Here is a 21,555-nt window from a genome sequence, read left to right as displayed (position 1 = left end):
TCCACTTGGCCCATGGGGGCAGGCTTGTGAAATTACACCCCATCCAAGAGACCTCGTCCTTGGGATAGCGTCCCTGATGGTCAGGCTTTCCACTTCACTGCTTCTGGTTAGGTGCCCTTGGACCAACCTGAAATCTAACTCCAGAGGAGAACATAGGGCTAAGCCTAGCTGACAGCTAAACAGCCATGGGCTGAGCAATACCATGTATGGACACCTGCTCATGGACCAAGGGCCAAGAGGGACTAATAGGAGACATTGGAACTTGTTCTCCCGTGAGGAAATGACTGTGCTCACCACAGCGTTTGTGTCATATGCACGAGGGGTGGATGGGATTCTTGGCTGCTCAGCTTGGCCCGTGCATTTTTCTAGCACAGGGTGGGCACCCTCTGGTCCCTCGCCCATCTTGGATTGTCACTGCCTGGCGTTCTTGTTCTTTTCCCTTCAGGCTACAACTTCAAGATGCTTCTAAAAAGTCAGCTTAATCCAGCCTCACTTTCACTGTTTATGTGAGAGCAACGGTCTCTCCCTGCTCCCTCCCTGAAGGCTCGGTGGCGTGGCAGGTCAGGACTGAGGTGCACTAGCAGGGCTGTGGTGGGAGGCCTCTACTAAATTATCAGAGGTCGTGGCAGTTCTGGCAATAGGTGCTTTGCTAGATCCAGGTGGCTGCACGACATCTGAGCTCGTACTCCTTGGCTGTGGACAACGATGGCATCTTCTGCCTTCAATACATTTTTTAACTCCTGGCCCCTTCCCCCATAAAGACGTAAGTGGAAGCAAACAAAAAGCCACTACTGATGACAGCCACCAGGAGAGGGGGACAGAGGTTTAGGCGCTAGGACCCAGGGGGACCTGCCCCCCCTGTACTTGAGGGACAACTGCAGAGAGCAGCCAGCCAGAGACTCCAACCAGCAGGGCACAAACAACCAAAGCAGGGAGCTCCGGGCATCGCAGTCAAAACTGCAGCTAGTCCTGGCTTTCCCTGCTCTGCCCTGAACACCTGTTTGCACCAACCCTCCCCACAGTACCATCACCTCCCCTTCAGTCCACACCTGTCCCTCTGACACACCCCTCCCCTGTCCGGCCTCCTTCAATCCCCACTCGTCTCTCCCTGCATCAGACTGATCCCCTGCTACGTCAGTCCGCCCCCTTGCCCCATCGTGGGATGAACATGACATCTTCGGCCCTCCTGTTGATCGCTGTATTTGGCTGTAAGACCCCTTCCCCCAGACTGGCACTGTCCAGTCTATTTAGACAATACTATCTCATTGTTTCCTTGTACTTCCCTGTCTATTTGTCGCCCCCGTTGCCTCAGCTTGAGATGCCAAGCTCCTCAGGGCCGGGGCTGTCCTTATGTTCTGTGTTTGTCCAGGACTGGGGCTATTAAGCACTTCCATAGCACAAATACATAATAATTAAAGGGTCTGCAGCTTGGGTGTAGCAATTCCCCAGGTGTACGCCTCTTGTCCCAGTTCTCAGAGGGAGCTCTTCCAACCACTTACATGAAGTAAGGGGTACCGCTCTGTGCCTCAGTGCAGGAGAATCTGGCCTCTCCATAAGACCTCTTCCACTCTGGGGATATGCTGACTCATGGCCACCAGCCAGCAAGGTAGCACACCAGCGCAAACCCCTCGTGTGTGCTGGCACAAGCTGCAATTTGCATTGCGGGGAGCTTTTGACTGCTTGAAGCCAGGGCAAGCTGCGTTGTTGCTAGGCTAACTGCCCTTTCAAGCCTCTTTGTCCTACACTAGTGCAGCTCCAGAGATGGCCAGAATCTCTGACTGTCCAACCCCACTGTCCTTCTCACTTGTTAACAGCCCAGAGGTCACTGCAGCATGTGGTATAAAGTGCCTTTCCTCTCCACAGAGACAGCAGGAAGCCCAATGCTCGGATGTTATTCGTAGACGATGCAATGGGTGAAAAAAGGACTTGAGCTTCACACAAGCCGGGCACCACACACACACACACACACCTCGCACAGGCACAGAGTCACCTTCTGTTCAGACGCGAGCCAGGGTGGAGAATAAAAGGTCCTATTCACTAGATGGCTTCCTAGTGCCTTTCTGTCTGCTTCTAAGCACAAGAGCAAAGCAACCTCCATGGCGAGCTCCGTCAGACTCTGACCGCAGGCTGTGATCCATCTCCTGCTCTCATTCTCAGCCCCCTCTTGGCAGATGCAAGAGAACTTCTGGGCCCAGGGCATTTACACCAGGAGAAGGCAAATTACATCCCAGCAGCCACAGCTGGACCCTTTTTATCCAGCCCTCAAGCTCCCTCTGGAGAACAGGGCGGGGACTTGCCTTGCTCTGCTCCTTGTGTGAAGCAGCTCCATACAGCTCCTGCAAGTATGGGAAACCAGGGGGAACTAAAGCTTGGGAGGGGGTGGAGTCTGAGGGGGGGCAACATGCCTGGGAGCCGGGGGGTGAGGGTGGAGTGCTGCTTTCAGGAGGTGCTTCAGGAAAGTGCTGCCCAGGTCCTGCACCCCTGAGTCCCCTCACCCCCACCAGCCCCAGCCCCAGCCCCAGCCCCAGCCCGGATCCCCCTGCAACCCCGCCCTGCACTCCAAGTCCCTCATTCCCAGCCTGACCTTACTGCTGCACCCCCAGCCGGAGTGCTCACCCCCGTGCACCCAACCCTCTGCCACAGCTGAGAGTCCCTTCCTGCCCTCCAGTCCCCTTGGTCCCAGTTGGAGCACCCTCCTGTCCCCTGAACTCCTCATCTGTGGCCCCATCCCAGAGCTTGCACTCCCAGCTGGAGCCCTCAGCCCCTCCTGCAGCCCAGCCTCCAATCTGGGGACCATTTATGGCCCTCCATACAATTTTCATACCAAGATGTGGCCCTTGGGCCAAAAGGTTTGTCCACCTTTGAATTCCACTCTGTTAGCTGAGACCTAGCGCCGCTCAGGAGTGAACAAAAAAGCTCCTAATGCCCCTAGGCCTGGTTACATGAGGATTACTCTGTGGGGAGCCCTGATAAGTGCTGCAGATCCTCTTCTTGTCTGATCCACAAAGCAGTGTTCCCTGTAAGCTGAGCGCTTGGGCAGCCACCCAGGAGACATTCAGGCGCCGACCAGCTAATTAGCAGAGCTCTCCCAGCTGACAGCAGCCAGCACCATGTATTTCTACCGGCAGTGCGCATGTGCACTTACTTTGGCGCACATCAAAATTTATGCCATCCATGGGTGGGAAAGATTAGAGGGAACCCTGCCACCAAGGATAAAGTCTGTTACAACCCCAGGTAGAGAGCTTTAGCTCAAAGGGTCGCAACCCCAGCATTTAGCTCTGAAGATGCCCAGTTCAAGCCCCCTAAAGTGGTTTGAGAGGAGTGTATCTAGAATGGCAGAGCTTGCTTGTGTTGTTCAGATATGAAAACAGGCTGATTAGTTTGAGTTCCCCAAACTGGAGGTATTTAATGGATAGATAATTAAATCCCACCAACCTCCATCCACATGGCGCACACACTCATAGGCATAACACACCAGATCTGGAAACCGGTCAACAAAGTACTGTGCTGGGTTCTGCATTTTTTCCTTGAACCTAGAATGGAACAACAGTTGATTTTACGTGGAGCATCCCAGCTCACCGAGCGGAATACAAGAGGTCGGTTTTCCCACTTTTTGCTTGTGCCAGTTTCATCGGGCTTGAGAGGGTTTCTCAGGAAGAAACTTAGGTCCCTGCTCTCCCTGATCTGTGGCATCTTCCTTTCTCACCCTTGTTCATCTACCCTGGGAGAAAAATATAATTTCCCTCAGATGGAAGTTGGAGGCAGGATTTGGCCACTAGTTTTCAAAGTTGACTTGCAAAATGCTCTTGAAGTTGTGTTTTGGGTTTTTTTTTTGTAATGTTGGAGGTGCAAAAGGAACCCCTCCCACCCAGTGTCCTTCACAGCCTCTCCAGTCTATCTTCATCTGTGAGCTCAGTCCCAAGATGAGCATTTACTTTTGCAGTTTTCCACCATAGTGCGCCTCCACATTTCTGATGAACCTCAAAAGGTCAGTGACGCAGTCTTTATAGGGGCGTTTCCTTTCTAAGGTCGTATTTGCCAGAACACATTGATCAATCTGAAAAATGATCCATAAGAGATCAGTCGCTCCATGAGGTTCCCATACGACAGAAAATATTCTCCTCCTCCAACTTGTCTCCTGGCTACGGTGATCTCCCATGTGGGAAACATAGTTGCTATCTCATTATTTTTCATATTCTCAGCAGAACTGGCTGCACCTATTTTATGGTGACAGCAGCAAAGGTTGTACAATTGTTTCCATTATAACCCCCCTGCTGTGAGTTCCTCAGAGCTCTCCAAAACTTTTTATTTCTCCACCTAAAATGTTCCAGATTCAGCGTCTGTCTGGGGATGAATTGGGCTGTTTTTATTTTTTCACAGTATGAGCATAAACAGTCCAGCTGTTAGGAACAGGTAAAAAAAAATTAAGAACCTTCCCTGCCACTAAAAAAAAATGCTAAATCGTGCAACCCCTTAGAGCTAAAAGGGCTAGCTCAAAGAAAACAGAAAATTAGCTGGAAGCAAATAGAGAAATATCTCGAATGACTTATGTTTTTGTTTCTGCAGAATTTTGCAGGATCTGGAACTCTCAGTTTGCACGTGCCTGGTGCTTTGTACGAGTACGGGGTAGGGGACTAGCCACCATTAGCAGAGCTCTAAATGCAGGCATGCAGCACTGCATGCACACACGGCTAGCGTAGATGCTGCGTGAGCATGCAAGTTATGGATTGAGGCACCGATGGGGCAAGCTTCTTCCTGCAAGCAGACTGTTATGTCTGTCCAGAGACTGACTGGAGTGTTGTAGATGGCTGCTACACAAAGCAACTTATATAAAGGCCTCAGTGAGTGCACAGTTGCTGAACACCATCAACTGATTGTTCCACACGCAGGCCTTCACCCAACTGACTGAGGGTAGGTACATCTACACTACCCAGTAGATTGACCTGGTCAAGGTCGATCTTCCAGGGATCGATCTCCCTAGTGGGGAGGTACAAAATTTAACTGTCAGGGTCGAGCCCTGTACGCCTCAATCTCATGAGGCATAAGGGAGGCTGACATGATAGTTTCTCCCATCGACCCCCTTCAGTGAGGACAGGCAAGTAAGTAGACTGTGGATGAGTCAATTCCAGCTACACAATTGCCAAGGCTGGAATTGAGTATCTACAATCGACTTTAAGGTCTAACGTAGAGCTAGCCTCAGGTACTCAGGCATTGTACATCTTATAAAGCATAGAGAGTTCTGGCGGTCCAAATTCTTCCAGGTTGTGGATCCGCTTTCCTTTCAAACCATAGGAATTCCATCAAAAATCAGGACGTGCCACAGTTAAGGTTACAGATGCAAGCTTAACTGCCCCTAGAAATAGTGCATAACATCCAGGACTTAGTTCATGCAACAAAGTTCAGAATTTGACTCAGAGATTCTAATTACATTATATACTACTCCTCACGTCATACAAACACAGTTTTTTAATCCCTAGAACTTTGAAAGGTGCATCTTGTAAGTTATGCAGTGAGGACTTGATCCAACCATCTGACTCCCATGCAAAGGCTCCTTTTGACGCTTATGGGCATTGGATCAGGCCCTAAGGAGCCCAATCACTACATACCTTGATGTATGTTGCACCAGGAGGCAGAGTGAGAGGAAGGATGGTTTTATAGTTAAAGCGCTGGGCTGGGGCTCAGGAGATCTTGTTCTGGATTCACATTTCCAGCAGATGTCCTGTGTGACAGAGTCCCTCTGAATCTCTCTGTGCTTCCAGTCTCCATTTGTAAAAGGAAAATTACACTTCTTTTCTCTCAGCCCTTTCTCTCTTCTCTCATCTATTTAGACTAAGAGTTCCTGATAGCAAGGACTATCCCTTACTGTATTTGTATGCATCACCTAACACGATGGGTCCTTAATCTTGGCGCAGGCTGCAAGGCACTACTTTAATACAGACATAAATAATTATCACTAACTGCCTAGCCTTAATTTCATCATCTTCTGATTTCTGAGCACTTGAGTAGGCAACCTGCATAATGTGTGTGCATGGAGGGGAGGAGTGGGTTGGGAGTGAAAAACGGTCAAAAGTATACTTGAAAAGGTACAAAACTGATGAAGCTTGCAGATATATAAAATATGAAATGACAATATCTACTGGCACACAATGTATTTTGTTAAGTAGAAAATACCTCAAATATATTTTATATATCAAATGTGTATTAGCAATTTGATAAACCAATTCAGATTCCATTTTGCACAGGAAACCACTGATAATAAAATGCCACAGCACTGGAAAATAAATATATTGGACAATGCCTTGATTTTGTATCGTTTCATTCTTCCCAGTCCCTTGGTTGGCCATTAGCTGCTTTTGATCACTAAATCAAACAAGCTTCAGCAAGAGGGCTTCCGTTCACTTTGCAATGGGCAGGTTGGATCATAAAAAGCATTTATGGATTCCTTCAACCTTGCCACCAGCAACAGGTCTCCATTCTTTGAAGGTCTGGTAAACAAAGAACAGGAGCAGACTGAGAACAGACTGAATGCAGGTAGTAGTCCAACCAACCATCAATTAGAAAGGATGACGTTACCAAGGAGAGAGAAAACAAAATTAATCTTGATCCAGAATAAGGGCCGGCCCAGCCTATCATTCTTCAGGGAAATCTTTCCCAGAACAAGCTGCCTATATTATTTATTTTGTTACGTAAATGCCAGAGGTGTACTGTGTAAGGCACAAATTGGCAATGAGCCTTGTCCTAAAACGTTTCCAAAATACAACAAAGATACAGAGAAAACAGCACACAGTAAGAAGCCTATTTGGAGGATTATTCTCAATCTATAACTAGCTGGTTAACGCTTACCTTCTTAGTCCACTGGTTGAAGTGCCACTCAGTTGTTGCTTTCTTGCCATTCAAAGCTCTCACAATCTGGCTGCTAGTTCTGTTTTTTTCAATGTCTGGGTGATTCCCAACATTCACAAGAAACTCAAACCGGCTGTGGAATTGAGAAAGAGGAAGGGATGGCCTTCAAGCACGTTTCCCTGCTGTACAGTAGAAGGTGAGTCAGGATCATCATGAGGGCACATTTATGTCTACAGCAGACATAAGTCAACCACTGATATGCAGTTTTAGCACGCCAACTGCGACTTTGACTCTGGAAAGCGTTGTTTCTTGTATGCATGAGATAAAACCCCATAAGATCAACCCTGAGTGGGTCAATCTTCAATGGTAGCTTGGCTGTAGGCCCAGAGTTGGAAGGTCATGGCAGGAGCATTGCAGCTATTATATCTATTGCTTGAGACCGTGGAACTGTTGTTAATGATACTTACCTCTCACGGCTGCAGAAGAAGGGATGGTGGATCAAGTCCCCTAACTGGGCTGTGTTTCCTCCACTGGGTGAGGCCAGACTTCTTATGAAATCTTTAATCTCCAAATGACCTTGAATATCCATTGGACAGCTTGCTGCCACATCCTCTCCATCAGGCCCATTAAAAGAGACCTCACCCCTTGTGACAACATACAGGACCAACTTTCCAAGTGCCTGAGCAGGAGACCAAGCATCAGAATATTTCACTTCCAGACCCAAACCCTCCAACATCAAGAAACCAAGTTCTAAAATTATCATGGCAGCAGGAGAGAATACAGGGTGCGATCCTGTTCCCCTCGAGTTCAGAAACAGCAGGACTGAGCACATAATGTGCTTAGATTCAGTTCCACGTTCATCTAGGAATACATGCTCCTGGCAGGGAGGGGGCCAACGGCAGAAGGGGCAGGGCCTAGGGCAGCCAGAACACGCCACCCCTCCAACCATTGCTGCTTGGCGCACACAACCTGGAGCTCTGGGCCTGGTATTCCAGTTGCTGCTGGTGCCACTGTGGCAGCAGCGGTGGCCAGAGCCCTTGGCCCCTTTGAATTGCCAGGCCCTAGGGCCTCACCTCCCCAGTTGGCTCACCCAGTGGGTGAAACACTTTTTGTTCTGCTATTCTCAAGAACTAGCAGGTACAGGCTGTTTACCAAAAAAATATATCCTCCACTTAGCAATATCCCTTAAAAGAAGCTACTTTAGATCCTGAAATCAAAGCTGAAATCAAGGCTGGCATTTTTTGTTTTTGTTTTTATTTAAATGCTACATGTAAAATAATGAACTCCATGGATCTAAGTTAAGAGAGTTGGAGTATAATGAAATGTACACTTCCTGAGACTAAGTAAGTATAATGTGCTTATGTTTATTGTGTGGGTGTAATATTTTATGATGTTTTAGCTATGCACATCTTCACTGTTAAAGGTTTGGGTTTTGTAAGTGATATAGTTGTTAAATAAATTGTTGATGTTTAGCAACCTTTGATTTTTTTTTTTTAAATATAATGTCTCTTTTCTGCTTGGGACTTGGATGAACTACGTTGCCTCTGCTGTATTCCCCTAAATCCTGCAAAAGTGAACACACGTACATAACTTCACACACAAGGAGTGATGTCACTGAAATAAACAGGATTGGAACCGATGGGCTATTTTAAGTATCTGTTACTCTCCCTTTACTGTGCATGTAATATAAGGAAACCACTTGTCTTTCAAAAGTTTTGTCTTTTCTCAATGGGTAGGTTGCATCCCCAGGGATTCCTGAAAGGAAACCAGAGGTGTCAGGAGGCATTGAAATGTTTTGTTATAATCTAAAGCAAATAAAATCTCGCTCCACCACTCACAATATACCCTTCCCTTTGAAAATCAAGTATTTTCTGTCAGTCTCTCTCACACATACACAAATAAATTATGTAGTCTTATTATAAATTGGTACTTTTTTATCTTTACTTTTCAAGTAAATGCAAAGAGGTTGCAACATTTTTATAAACTTTCAATAGGTGGCAACACGTTGATCTACAATAAAAAAAACCTAAAAATTAAGTTAGCTATAGTTTTACAGCCAATTTTTATCTGCTTCATTGTAAATGACCACTAATAAATGTATTATGGCATACCACGCCCAGTTGCAGCTTAGAACATGGTGGCCTTTTCAATTAGAATAGCCGAGACCCTCCTGTCTGACTATTTGCAGGGGTGCCAAAAGTGGGGGGCAGGTCCCCACAGGGGTGTGTGAAATTTCACAAGGGGGCGGTGCGGAACGGTCAGCTGCTGGATCTCAGGTTCATCCGTCTCATTAAAAAATGTTGAAATATGTTCCTGTTTTTATCAAAACAACGAGAAGTCCTGGGGCGCCTTATACACTAACAGATTTATTAGAGCATAAACTTTCGTGGGCAAAGACCTGCTCTGTCAGATGCAACAAGTTTGCCCACGAAAGCTTATGCTTCAAAAACTCTGTTAGTCTATAAGGTCCCACAGGACGTCTCGTTGTTTTTGTGGATACAGACTAGCATGGCTACCCCTCTGATACCTACTTTTATGTATGTGTATTCACATTTATATATCAATCAATAAAGTTTTGATATACTTATTTTTTTGAATATGTCAAATGGGATTTTTTCACCCAATATGAACAGAACTGAAATTTCTGCTCGTTTGGATGACATCAGACAGTTTGGGGTGGAGTGGGGGCTAACTGCAGGGATGAAAAGTAGGGCCCAATGTAAAAAGTTTGCTCACCTGGGGATTACTGCAAACTGTAATCAGCAACTTACAATAGTTTAGAGGAAAAAGTCTTCAAGGTTCACCTTTGGTAATGCCCAAAGGTTTTGTTTCCATAGGGGAAAATAACCTTTTCTATTACAAATTCCATTTTCCTATTACAAATTCCATTTTCCTAGGAGCTATGTCAGCTGCTTACTGACTGCAAAAAGCTGGCCAAGTCCTAGTCAAACTGCCCATCTGCTGTTGCATTCTGGTGGTGTCAGGTCCTAACGGCTGCTGTCTTTGTAGATCAAGTTTAAAATAAACTGCAAACAAAATACATAGAAAAGACCACACGCCAGATTGTCTCCATCTGTGAAAAGCAAAGCGAGGGTTGTTTGGGTTGAAAGATTTTCACATATATTGTTCCACCAATGCACTTATGTTTCATCTCCTGCCTCCCACTGGAAAAAGCAGCTTCGTCCTCCAAACCTCTTTGCCTGCACGGCTCCAGTTGACTGGCATGGCAGTGAAAACGGTATAATTATTTTAAAAAAAAGGGGGTAAGGGAGAGGGGAAATATCAGAAGATATCAGTCTAGCCAGGAAAACTTGGCTGTATCTAAAAAACTAAATTGCAGAGCCACAACAGGGCTCCAACCTTTGGATTTCCTGGCTGTTTCTGATACACCATTATTTTAGCATATCTAAATTGAAAGATTAAGAAAGTCCCTTATCAGAAGTGACAGAACAATCAATTATTTCTATGGAATCCCTTCTTACACCTGTATTTATTTATTTAGCTCTGGAATGTCTGAGAAATCAAGCCATCTGACTGGCTGATGGCCATCAGAAGCCAAACTGATTTCTTCTGAACAATACTCTGACTTTCTGAGTTGTCTATTTCTGTGTATGAGCCTGCAGTCACCATTAAACTGTATTGTGTATTGGGTAACCACTGCCCTTCCTTCAGTATACATGTAAGAAATCATCAAGTGCCTTCATGGGACAGATAGCTGAAACCACTACTCAAAACACCAGCTATGCAGATCAGGTCAGAAACTGAGCTACACGGGAAGAGAAGTTTTGAGGGGAGTTGTCTGTTGCAGATGGACTTGTTTGGCAAGGCTGAGGAAGAATCCAAAAAAGCAGACAGAGAAGGCAATCAAGGCACAGTTAAAGATACACTTGCAGCCTGACATAAACTAAGAGACAGCCTTTGGAGCACAGCGCTGGTTTGGTGAAAGGCTTGGAACTATGGAAATAAACTGTTGCCCGCTCTTTGATTTCTTTTGTGTTCAGGGAAACAGGACTTTATGTGCGTTCCTTCTCAATAAACAGGATTGCATCAAAGAAATAACTGGCTCGCTAATTTACTACTTCTCCTAACAGAACCAACCGACAAGACCCCAAATGTTAGCTAATCTCGTGGCTCAAAAGGCATAACTGCCTGTTATTCTTGTCTGAACAGAGAAGGCTAAGATCTCGCCACCCAGGAAATTAGCAGAGCCAACGAGACTAGTTAAAAACAAAAAGGGAAAAAAGTTGAAAAACTGTAACCACGATATTGGGGTTCAGGGAAAAGTACCTCTAAGTCTTCTTTGATTATAAGATCCTGTTGACCTTCAGCAAAGCTGCGACTCTTATCAAAATCTGCAAGGAGAACTTTACCATCTGCATCTAGGAAAGCAACATGATTTGGTAATAGTAAATGACCAGCTTTTGCGCGGTGTTCCACCTTTCTACTCTATGGCTGAATTAACTCTTTGTCCCCTGATCCCTCCATACGATGGTAAAGCTGATGAACTACAGGCTTTGTTGCTACTGCACTCAGGTTTCCGTTCCCCTTGTGTCTGTCTGACACACACAATATCTTTGCCATCATGCTTACACATACTACACATTCTTGTACGCATATGCAATAGCACCCTTGTTGTGAAAACACACACCATGCAAGTCACTGGGTTTGAATCATCTACAACACCTTCCTTTCTAGAATTTCCCACCCAGCTGGGCTGCAAGATCGAATGGAACCAAAGGGAAAACACACGAACCTATCAAAATGTTCTGTGGGCGCAGGCCCCGTGGCCCAGTTCCAAAGCGTGCAGGTCTCTCACTGCTTCCAAGAGTGTCCTGAGGATGTGGTGAGTCCTCACTTCCTCTGCAGAGCTGCTCAGCTGATCCTTCAGGTTCCTCTCACAGAGGGAGAGGCAGAAAAGCTGGCAGTTGTCATGAGTCTCAGTCCCATGAAGTTTTACCATATGCCTGTTGCTATGGCAGTGAGCGAGGCACCTGGCTTCTCGTTTCGCCTTGGTGCTGCCGAAAAGGAATCTCTTCACAGCCACCTCTTTCCCCACATAGAAGCCCAGACAGATGCCTCCTTCGGAGGTGCTCTCAATATGGTAGCGCTCATCAAACTGGATGTTGAGTTTTCCGATCTGAGGGGAACTGATGCTGTGCAGGCGCCGTAGCTGCTCTCCCCAGCGTTTGCTGGTAGGTGCCCACGCTTTCGGAGGCTGCCTAGTAGCAGCTGTGGCACCGTATTTGAGCAGCAGCGTCACCATTTCATTGTTGTAGCTCCTTTTGGCCACATCAATGTCACTGCAATCTACCCTGGCTCCGTTCTCACATAGCAGCCTTGCGATTTCCTCATGGGCGTACTCCACGGCCATCTTCAGGGCTGTTTTGCCATCGTTGCTCATGGCGTTAAGGTCAACATTACCCGTCTTCAGTAACAGTTCCACTAGATCCTGACTTTGCCTCTCCGCAGCCAGGATGAGTGAAGTCTTCCCATTTTCATCTCTTCTGGTAACATCAGCGCCACAGCCCAACAGAAAGGAGACGATCTGGTCCGTATTCTTGTTTTGGCTGAGTCTGGCGTTCCTCTTCCGAGGCAGCCGTAATGCATGGATCAGAGCATTCCTGCCAAGGCTGTCACAGGCGTGCACATCGGTTCCCATCTCCTTCACAAGGGTTTGCACAGCGGAGACAAAGCCTTCCCTGGCAGCGTCCATCAGAGCCATTTCCCCGCCTTTGTGCACTTGTCTTTGCTGCGTACTGACTGCCCAGTCCAGATTCACAGACCTCTCCCTCTCCTTCACATCTGAGAAATTCTCAGACAAAAATTTCAAGGCCTTCTCCTTCCCGTACCAAGCAGCCTCCATAAAGGCTGTGAAGCCATTGTTATCATGCTCAGTGATTTCCGACCCCTTAGAGAGGAAGAGTTGCAAAAGGTTCACATTCCCCACAATGCCTGCTGTAATAAAGGGAGTGGCACCATTGTCCTTTCTGGCATGTGGATCAGCACCCTGCTCCAGCAGGTCAACCAGCTCCTCCTGATCAGCCTGCACCGCACTGTGCAGAGGTGTCCAACCACCGTCTACCTTGGAATTAACACCTGCACCTTCCTCCAACAGCTGCCGGACTCTCTCTACTGAGCCTTGTTTGACAGCATCATGTAACTGAAATACTTTAGCTGCTGGTGGTTCATTTCTGCAGCTGTTTGGTGCCTCTGGCTGGCTGTTGCTGGTGGCCTCGATGAAAGCTAAATCAGCATCAGTTCCCTTTTGCTCCTCTTTGTCCCTTTCATGAGGCGTTTTTAGACCAAAATGTGTTTCCCATACACTCCAGCTGGGAAGAAGGGCAGGAATCCATATACGCCTTTGAAAAGAGCAGCATACAGCGCTTTTCTGTATAGTCCTGAAGGTTCCCTCATGAGCTTTCTTCACCTCCTTCACTTGGTTCACAGAAAAAAAATAGCATCTGCTGTTAAATTAATCCAAGAGATTACAGTTGCAGTAAGTGCTCGTTGGTACCAGCGCCACCTTATTTCCCTTTCCTGCACTCAAGGATTACGATGACTTCATAGGAAAGGAAGAGAAGATTGTGTTTTCCGAGGGACTAAAGTGAATATTGTTAAACTAATTTTCTTTACCGGGATTAGTGACCAAATCCAAAGAAGAAAGAATCTACTGTGCACCAAGATGTGTTATTCCATAACCCCCTAAATGGGTAGATCAATTAATCAATCAAGGGAGCGTTTGAGACACGAGTGTACTCAATGGCAGCGAGACTCCTAACATCTCAAACCCTAACTCTAAGAACTTTGACTCTGTGGAAGGGAGTCCTACCCGCAGGGACCCTAACCCATAGGCAGGAAGCCCTATCCATGGGAACACTAATCCTGACTCCAAGTGCCCAGTTCACAGGAATCCCCTGGGGCAAAGACCCCAACCCAAACAAACTCTAACCTTAAGGTGAAGAGCTCTACCCACAGGGACCTTAAACCTAACTCAAAGAGGCCTATGCTTAGGAAACCTAGTCCCACAGCAAGGATGCCTACACATAGGAACCCTAACTCTGGGGCAGAGAGCCAGAAACCCTACTCCTAATTCAAAGTGTGTTACCCATAGGGAACCAAACACTACAGCAGGGAATCCCAACCCTAATACATGCAGCCCTACCCATAGGAACCCAAACACAAGAGTAGGAACCCCTACTCATAGCAATCCTAACCGTTATTCCTAGTAGCCTACCCATAGCACCCCAACCATAAATTCAAGTGTCCTCCCCATAGGCACCCTAATCTGAGGTAGTGTAGCAAGACACATCAGAACCTCACACCAAAGGCAGAGAGCCCTACCCCTATGAGTCCCACCCCTAAAGCCATGCCTGCCCACAGGAACCTGAATCTCTAAGTGGAGAGCCCTAAACATAGGAACCCTAATTTAAAGGCCAACTGGCCTACTCATGGAAATCCTAACCCAGGTTGGGGAGTCCTCCCCAAAGTAATGAAAACACTAACTCTGAGTGGCCTCTGAATTGCAACTCTAATTCTGGGGAGGTGAAGGGGGAAGAGAGAGATCAACCCATGGGAGCCCTAACCCTAGTGTGGGAAGTCATATCCTAAAAACACTAACCATAGGATGGAGAGACCGGCCCATAGAACCCTAACCCAAGGACAAGGAGTCTTACCCACAGAAACCCTAACTTCAAATGGTCTACACAAAGGAACCCTAGTCACAGGAGGGAGAGCTTTACTGATAGGAACCCTAACCCTGGGAGAGGGAAACCAACCCACAGAACCCTACCCTAACCTACCCTCATGCCAAGAGCCTACCCATACAAACCACAACCCCTGTGCTGGGAACCCGTTCAGTCAGAACCATAATAAAAGGCAGAGAAGCCCTAACCATAGGAACCCTAACCCTAGTGCCAGGATCTCTACCCATAGAAGCCATAACTCTACAGCAGTGGTTCTCAAAGTGTGGCCTATGGGCCGTGATGATCTCACAGGTGGGCCATGGGCTCTGGGCTTCCCCTCCCACTTACAGTGGGGAGTCCAACCTGGCTCTCCAGACCTTCAGCCCCCCTTTATGTTATAGCTGTGTATCTATGTTTTTATGCTCTCGTACACTAACATGAGCAATTTAATATTTGAGGTATGTACAGAAAGGCAAATGCATTTGGTCATCATGGGTGGTTGGATGGTGGTCCACAGACAGATCTGCACTGAGCTGGGTGGGCTGCAAGCCAAAAGGTTTGAGAACCACTATCTGTAACTACAACTGGCCTACTCAAGGGAGCCCTAGCCTTAGATTGGAAAACCCTAGCCATATGAACACTATTACTAGGGCAGCGAGCCTTACCAGTAGGACCCCTGGCCCTAGGATGGGGAGCCCTAACCATTGGGCTACCATAAATCCATGTGGTCTAAGCATAGGAACACTAACCCTTGATCAGGGAGCCCTGCCCAGACCAGAAACCATCACTGGTCCTTTCACAGCCTATCATTGGCCCTGCTGTACTTCTGGTTTAGAGATGCAGGATCACGGATGTTGCCAGACAAGTGTGTCCCAGATTTGAGAGATGCAACCTGTATATAAAAACTCCCTGATCATCATCAGTGTTCACACCACTCATACACCGAAATCCATCTTCCTTGACGTCCTTGCAACAAACTCTGCTATCAGATCATGGCAATCCAGGTTTGATGCTACTTCCTTCTCAACAGACAGAATGGCAAGTCCACCCAGCCCCTCTTGAGACAACCTGTGTGACAAAGACTATCCTAAAAGAGAAGCCCCTGCCACTGCAATGGCTGAAATAGGCAGGAATGTAAGAGGAACTCCTTCAACTACCAGCAACAGTAAGGCACTAAGGATTGATGTGGGAAAATATAAATGTCCAATGTCAAGCTATAGAGAACCCTGTGAACCCCTCAGGGATGGGCAGTAAAGACTAACGGAAGTAGGTGATCAGACCTTGAACACACTAGGATGTAGCTGGCTCCCAGCTCTCAGGTGCAGTCTCATTTTAACACTTGTCCTGCTGGCAAAGCTTTCTTGAGCGGGGTGGGATTGGCCTTGCCTCTCCAGTTTCAGGTGTCACTGGCTTTCACAGAGGACTGGCGGTGGAAGCAGTGGCAGGAAGCTGAGAGAGGGAGCACAGTGCTGCTGGCGTAGGCAGTGTGCATCTTCTCTGGAAATACCTGCGCGGTGGCCCAGCTCATTGCCTTGGGAAAAGGAATCACAATCTTCCTGTATTTAATCACTCCTCCGCTTATGCCTTGTCTAGCACGCCTTGCCTTTGTAACACAGCCAGGCTAAACCTGAGGCCGGCTTTCGACCACCCCAAAGCGCCTCTCCCCTGCCCCTCCATTTAGTACAGCACCACAGACATCTCAGAAGACACAGAAATTGCCACAGACAGCAAACATTTCCTCACTACAAAAGGACAGGGGTCACCCGGGCAACAGCCTTCCCACAGGGAGACCCAGACATCTCTCCTTGGCTCCCTCTCTCTGCCCTGAGCACACTGTGTATGTACCAGTCACTCGGACTCCTTCTCCTTCCCAGGCCAGCAGGCTGAGCAGTGGGTTTCAGTTTCGCTTCTCTTACAGTGTCTTAGAAAGGAATTCATTGACTTCCTTATGGTCTTTTCCTCCTCTCTCCTCATCCCCACACCCACGTACTTCATTTATAACTGAAGGCAGAGATGCAATAGAGCTCCCTACAGCCGCAGCAGGATGCAGCCTCCGCCCAGACTGCAGCCCGCAGGGATCAGCCAGGGCCCACCACACACCCCAGGTGTGCCAGGGCAGCCTGGCTGCACACTCACTGGCCAGGGCGCAGAAGAGGCCCTGCTCGGCTGGGAGTCACCAAGGCCTTCCCCTTGTTCCCATGGCAGCAGGCACTGTGCTGGCACCACTGGATGACCCTGATGGAGCCTGGGGCCCGATGCAGTGCATGCTCAAGAAGGCACACTGGCACTACAGGCTGGCAGTGTGAGGTGTCCCATGCGACGCTGGCATTCCCTTCTCTGCAGCAGGCAGACACCCCAGGGGACAGCGGGGGGACAGGGCTGGAATGCGCCCACCCCACATGCCTTGAGACAAACCAGGCTCCCCCTCCAAAGCCTCCTACTTGTGCTTTTCCTTCTTCTTGTGCCTGGGGCTCAGGTCGTCCAGATCAGGCCCCTCTGCTCCCCTCAACCCTTCTGCCTCCCCTCACCAGGAGGTTCAGGACCAGGTCACTACCCTCCCACCCCGAGGGCTCCTCTTTCACTCTCTCCTCCTCCTCTTCCTGGCAGATTCTGGCTCCCCCTGCATGTCTGCAGCCAGTGTGGGTGCGGCTGCCGCCTCCAGATGTTGCTGCTTTGGGGTGTCCTCAAAAGGCAGGAAATGCTTCTGGAGGCTCTTCTGGCACCTAGGAGGCTGGCCTGGCCACACTGGGTTGGCCAGGACTCCTGCCACTGGGGTGCCCAAAACTCTCACAGATGAGCAGACAACCATGGAAGGAGGCTGCGCAGGAGAGCTGGTTGAGGACGCTAGCAGGTAGGTGCTGTCCAATTCCCCAGAACAGTCACATGGTCTTTTAACCTACCCACCTATCACTAACTCTCCTGTGCAGAGATCTACATTGATTGTACTTTATTCACCTTCAGGTGCAATACGAACTGATTGTCCAGCTGAGTTTATTCAGATTTAGTTCTGTATCCAGGATAATGATGACAAAAATCTCCATGTAAAAGACAAACAAATCCAGTAACTATGTACAACAGAGAGGGGGCAAAGCAGGGACAGATGAAAGAGCAAAGGAACCCTGCAGGCATTTAAGAGCATAGATTAGATGTCATAAGTGTCATAAGCATTGGTATGTGTATTGTGAATACATACAGGAAAATATATTCGCTTCTGTCAGCCCCCCACGCATCAAAGCTTCACCAGCTGCTCTGAATCTGCAGCCTGTCCATGCAGAGCTTTACTTACATAATTAATACTTACCCCACCTAGTACCTCCTTTGAGACTACTCAAACGGTTCAGGATTACTTACAATCATAAGATTTTGCAAGATCAACACCCTGGTTTCCATATTACATAGAAATAGTAGTAGGATCTCATAAAAATGTAGCATTACAATGAAAACTAACGAGATTACTGATGAGATGCATTAAATACAGCCTGCAAATGTTTCTACAACATCTAGCGAAACAGCTGCTTATGAAACAATTATATGACTGTATGCCTGGGCCTGTCACTCACCCAGCTGTTACCCAAATTCCTGCATTTATACTGATCCCGTGTAAACGAGAAAGGCCCAGTTTAGCTAGTTTTCATGCCCTACTACAAAGACAGATGTCAAGGGAGAGCTGGAAAGCTGCTCTCTGGGGAAGAGAGATTAAGGAGCCAGCACTAGCACAGACGTCTGGGCTCCCCTCACGGCAAGTAGTCTTTTATGCTTTCACGTAGAAAGTGTGGAGTAAACGTAAGGCCAGCCTATTTGATAATTGAGATGAATGGGCAGGCCCCACGGACAGCAGAGCCACCTGCCATAGTGGGTCTTGGGGGAAGGTGGGAGGAGCAAACAGCTGTGTGCCCCTGGAAGAGGTGGGGCCAAGGATGGAAGGGGCAGGACCTAGGGCAGTCAGCCCTGAGCGCTGCGCAGACCATGGCACTAGCCCACTTTCCCCAGAGTTGTGCGGCATGGCGGAGCATGGTTGCCATGGTGTTTCAAAGAGGTGAAGAGCTCTGGCCACCACTGCTGCAGTGGTGGCAGCCAGAACTCCAGTCCCCTTTGAAATGCTGGGTCCCAGTACAACTGCCCCATTGTGCCCCCTCAGAAGACCTGCCCTGGGAACAAAAGGACTGCCCCTCAGGTGAGAGGTAGGCCAAGGGTGATGGCAAACACAGAGCCAGGTACAGGATAGCAGTGTCACAGAATGCACCCCGTGGTCGCACCATAAACCCTACTGGAATAATCTCTGTACAAACCAACCCTTGTAAGGCACCATTTGAAGATCCAGAATTTGCTGGTCAATACTATCCTAATAAAATGTGTGGCAAGGCTGTATGTGAAGTTATATAATTAACACGTGTTCCAAACTGTGGTGGACAAACAACTCTGGCTCAAACGAAGGAATATCTGAATTTACATTTAAACAGGAAACAGAATCATCAAGCAGGAAGGGAGACAGAGAGTTCAAACAGGTAGGAAAACCAGCCGGGAATATCCTTCAATAGGCACTCTGTCACCTGCATCTCAACTGGAAACGTTTTCCACAAAGGGACTCATTCACTACAAAGGAGGATTAAATGCTCAAGGAAGCCCCTCCTCCTCTCTCCCTGTCCATCAATTCATTGCACAAGAAGGGACAAAGGAAACAGCCATTAACCGCAAGAGATGGTCCTGAGAAGTCTGGCCAGTGACACTGTTGAGAGTGTGGTGAGAAAAAACTTTGCTTTCAATAGAACATAGTTAACTTAGACTATCATTAATTGCATTTTAGCTGCCCTCTAGCAGTTCCAGCTGTGGACCCCCACAGCCTAGGAGCCAACTGGGGTGCACAACCCCACTGGCAGACCCACAGCTGCAGGAACCCCTGTTGGATGAGGGGAAACCCAGCAACACTGGTGGGGAGCCCTGCAGGAATGCACCCCCCTCACTGGCAGCCGGCCTGACCTCCCCCTTCATCCAGCAAATCCTCTCATTCAGGACCACCCAGGTCCTGAGGGTGCAGGACAAGGGAGGTACAAACTATACACTTCTTTTACTGTTCTATATAATCCAGTGTATTTAAATTCCAGAGGACACGCTAACATACCCCAGACTAACTCACACGTGGCAGGCTGTTTGTGAGTGAAGGGGCGACACAGCTACTCCACAGCCTAGAGTGTAGCGGCATCTTTCAGAGGCAGTGGCCATAAAAAATTAAGCCCCACCTTTCTGCCAAAGGACCAGAACAGATGGGGACACATACCTGTTTTCTGAAGAGGGAAGGTGGGGGCTCGAGGACTAAGGCAGCGCCGTCCGAAAGGGTTAAAAGACAAAGAAAACAAATGCTAAAATGAACAAACTAATTAGATCCATGCAACCCATCACATGCTTCCAGGAGCATTACTTACCAACCTCTCCATAGTCCAATGGCTGTTCCCTTTGTCTTCTCAGGTGTAGAGAATGACATGGGTAGGCAGAGAGAGAGAGAGAAAGAGGTCGCTCAGGCTTTTTGCCTCTGCTGTCTGTGGTTTTAGTCCTTTGAAAAGTTTTCTCCGCGGTAGCATTACACAGCGTTTTATCTTTATTTTTGCTAGAGCCATTTCTGACTCTCTCACATATACTTTCTCTCTTTATAGTTAATAAGGCCCATCGGTTTTGCAGTCATTTGGGTGGGACACCAGCTTGCCCTTTGTCTCTGATATTGGTTTAGCCTCTCCCCAGACCACCAGATTACAATTCTAGCGCTCAGTTCTTCCTGTTCTTCATGTATTTGTCTCCCCATGACCTCCCTCATACCTTGCATCTTTACTGCAGATTGCTTTAGCATTAATTGAAATTCCAATATCCTTTGCCCATCCCCTTCCCCTCGTTGTAGGACAATTTCGAGCAGCTGAACAAAATGGTGCTGAAAGGAAACTAGTGAAAGGGATTCAACAATATAACCTAAGCAATAAAACATGCTACAGCTGAGAAAGACTCTGAGGTCCTGGAAAACATCTATGATGCTTTATGCTGAGTAAGCGCTTGTAGACATAAACTGTGAGTTCTGGGAATAGGTTCAGGAAATACTCCGAGGGCTCCTTGATTATTTCTTTGACCCTGAAAGAGAAGAACAATTGACTTTTTAACTTGGGAAACCTGCCTTGCTAATAAGTGTCAAAACAATCAGATCAAATGGTCAGATTTCCCCATTTCTTTTCCTACTGAGTGAAAACCATTTCAGCAGCTTTCTGAAAACAAGAGAGAATTTCCCAGAAACCATTAATATCCATTATTTCCCTGATCTGACACTTTCTGCCTTTTCCAGCCTCTCCCCCTATTAGGGTTACCGTATCTGAACTTTCAAAAAAGAAGACACCCCAGAGAGGGAGTTTATCTGTACCAGTATCTCCCAACTCACGATGTATTAGTGCACAAGATAGTCTATTACACTTTAATACATCGTGAGTAGGCAGATACTGATATACTGACACTCAGGGGCATCCTCTTCTCTGAAAGGTCAAATATGGTAACCCTGCCATTATCCTTCTATTTCTCCATCCCATTGGACTAATCTCTTCATGGATGAGCAGGCCCACTGACGGGAGGCAGGGCAAAAGGGACAGCTGCCCCAGGGCCTGGAGCTCTGGGCCCCTTTGAAATGCTGTGGCAGCACTACATCACCACTGTGTGTGCAGCTCTGAGGGAGCAGAGAAGGGTGGGGGGCTCGCTGCCCTAGGCCCTGCCCCTTCTGAGGGCAGGGAGCTGGGCCCCCCTTCCACCTTGCCGCTGGGCCTGGGTTGGCTGTTGTCCCCGCTCTGGATGAGGAACCATTTATCTCATTATTTCCAAAATCACCATGCAGTCCAACCATTAAAGCACTTTAACAGGGCGTGTCTTCACTGCAGAAACAATGCAGGCGACTGGGCCCTGGATTAGCCTAGACAAGGTGTGAGCACTGCAGCTACACAGCAAAGCTGGCATGAGTTACTATGTTCTCTCCCCCCTCTGTATAGAATCGTATCCCGTGATTCTTTGT

General features: G+C 47.8%; 2 protein-coding genes across 6 annotated transcripts in view; both read right to left on the bottom strand.

Moving 5' to 3' along the window:
* Nucleotides 1–2,262: 2,262 nt before the first annotated feature.
* On the bottom strand, nt 2,263–14,846 carry LOC142017957 (2-5A-dependent ribonuclease-like). The gene is given in 9 exon segments (XM_075003316.1): nt 2,263–2,336; nt 3,436–3,533; nt 3,936–4,057; nt 6,844–6,976; nt 7,311–7,522; nt 11,131–11,222; nt 11,597–11,623; nt 11,626–13,304; nt 14,836–14,846. Coding segments are annotated over 9 exon segments (2,448 nt in total).
* Nucleotides 7,007–21,555, bottom strand: part of RNASEL (ribonuclease L) — a 29,077-nt gene continuing 14,528 nt past the window's right edge. For 3 of the 5 annotated variants that reach the window (XM_075002685.1, XM_075002684.1, XM_075002683.1), the window contains one exon: nt 17,446–20,636. In XM_075002685.1, coding sequence (XP_074858786.1) covers nt 20,623–20,636 — 14 coding nt within the window. In that variant the 3' untranslated portion in view covers nt 17,446–20,622. Of the gene's footprint in view, nt 7,026–17,445; nt 20,637–21,555 lie in introns of those variants that run through there. The other 2 variants (XR_012646564.1, XR_012646563.1) reach the window with 2 other exon arrangements.

Source organism: Carettochelys insculpta, chromosome 9 (assembly GCF_033958435.1).
Source record: "Carettochelys insculpta isolate YL-2023 chromosome 9, ASM3395843v1, whole genome shotgun sequence".
Lineage (NCBI taxonomy): Eukaryota > Metazoa > Chordata > Testudines > Carettochelyidae > Carettochelys > Carettochelys insculpta.
Note: the sequence above shows the minus strand (reverse complement) of the source record. Positions and strands in the feature narration are given on the sequence as shown.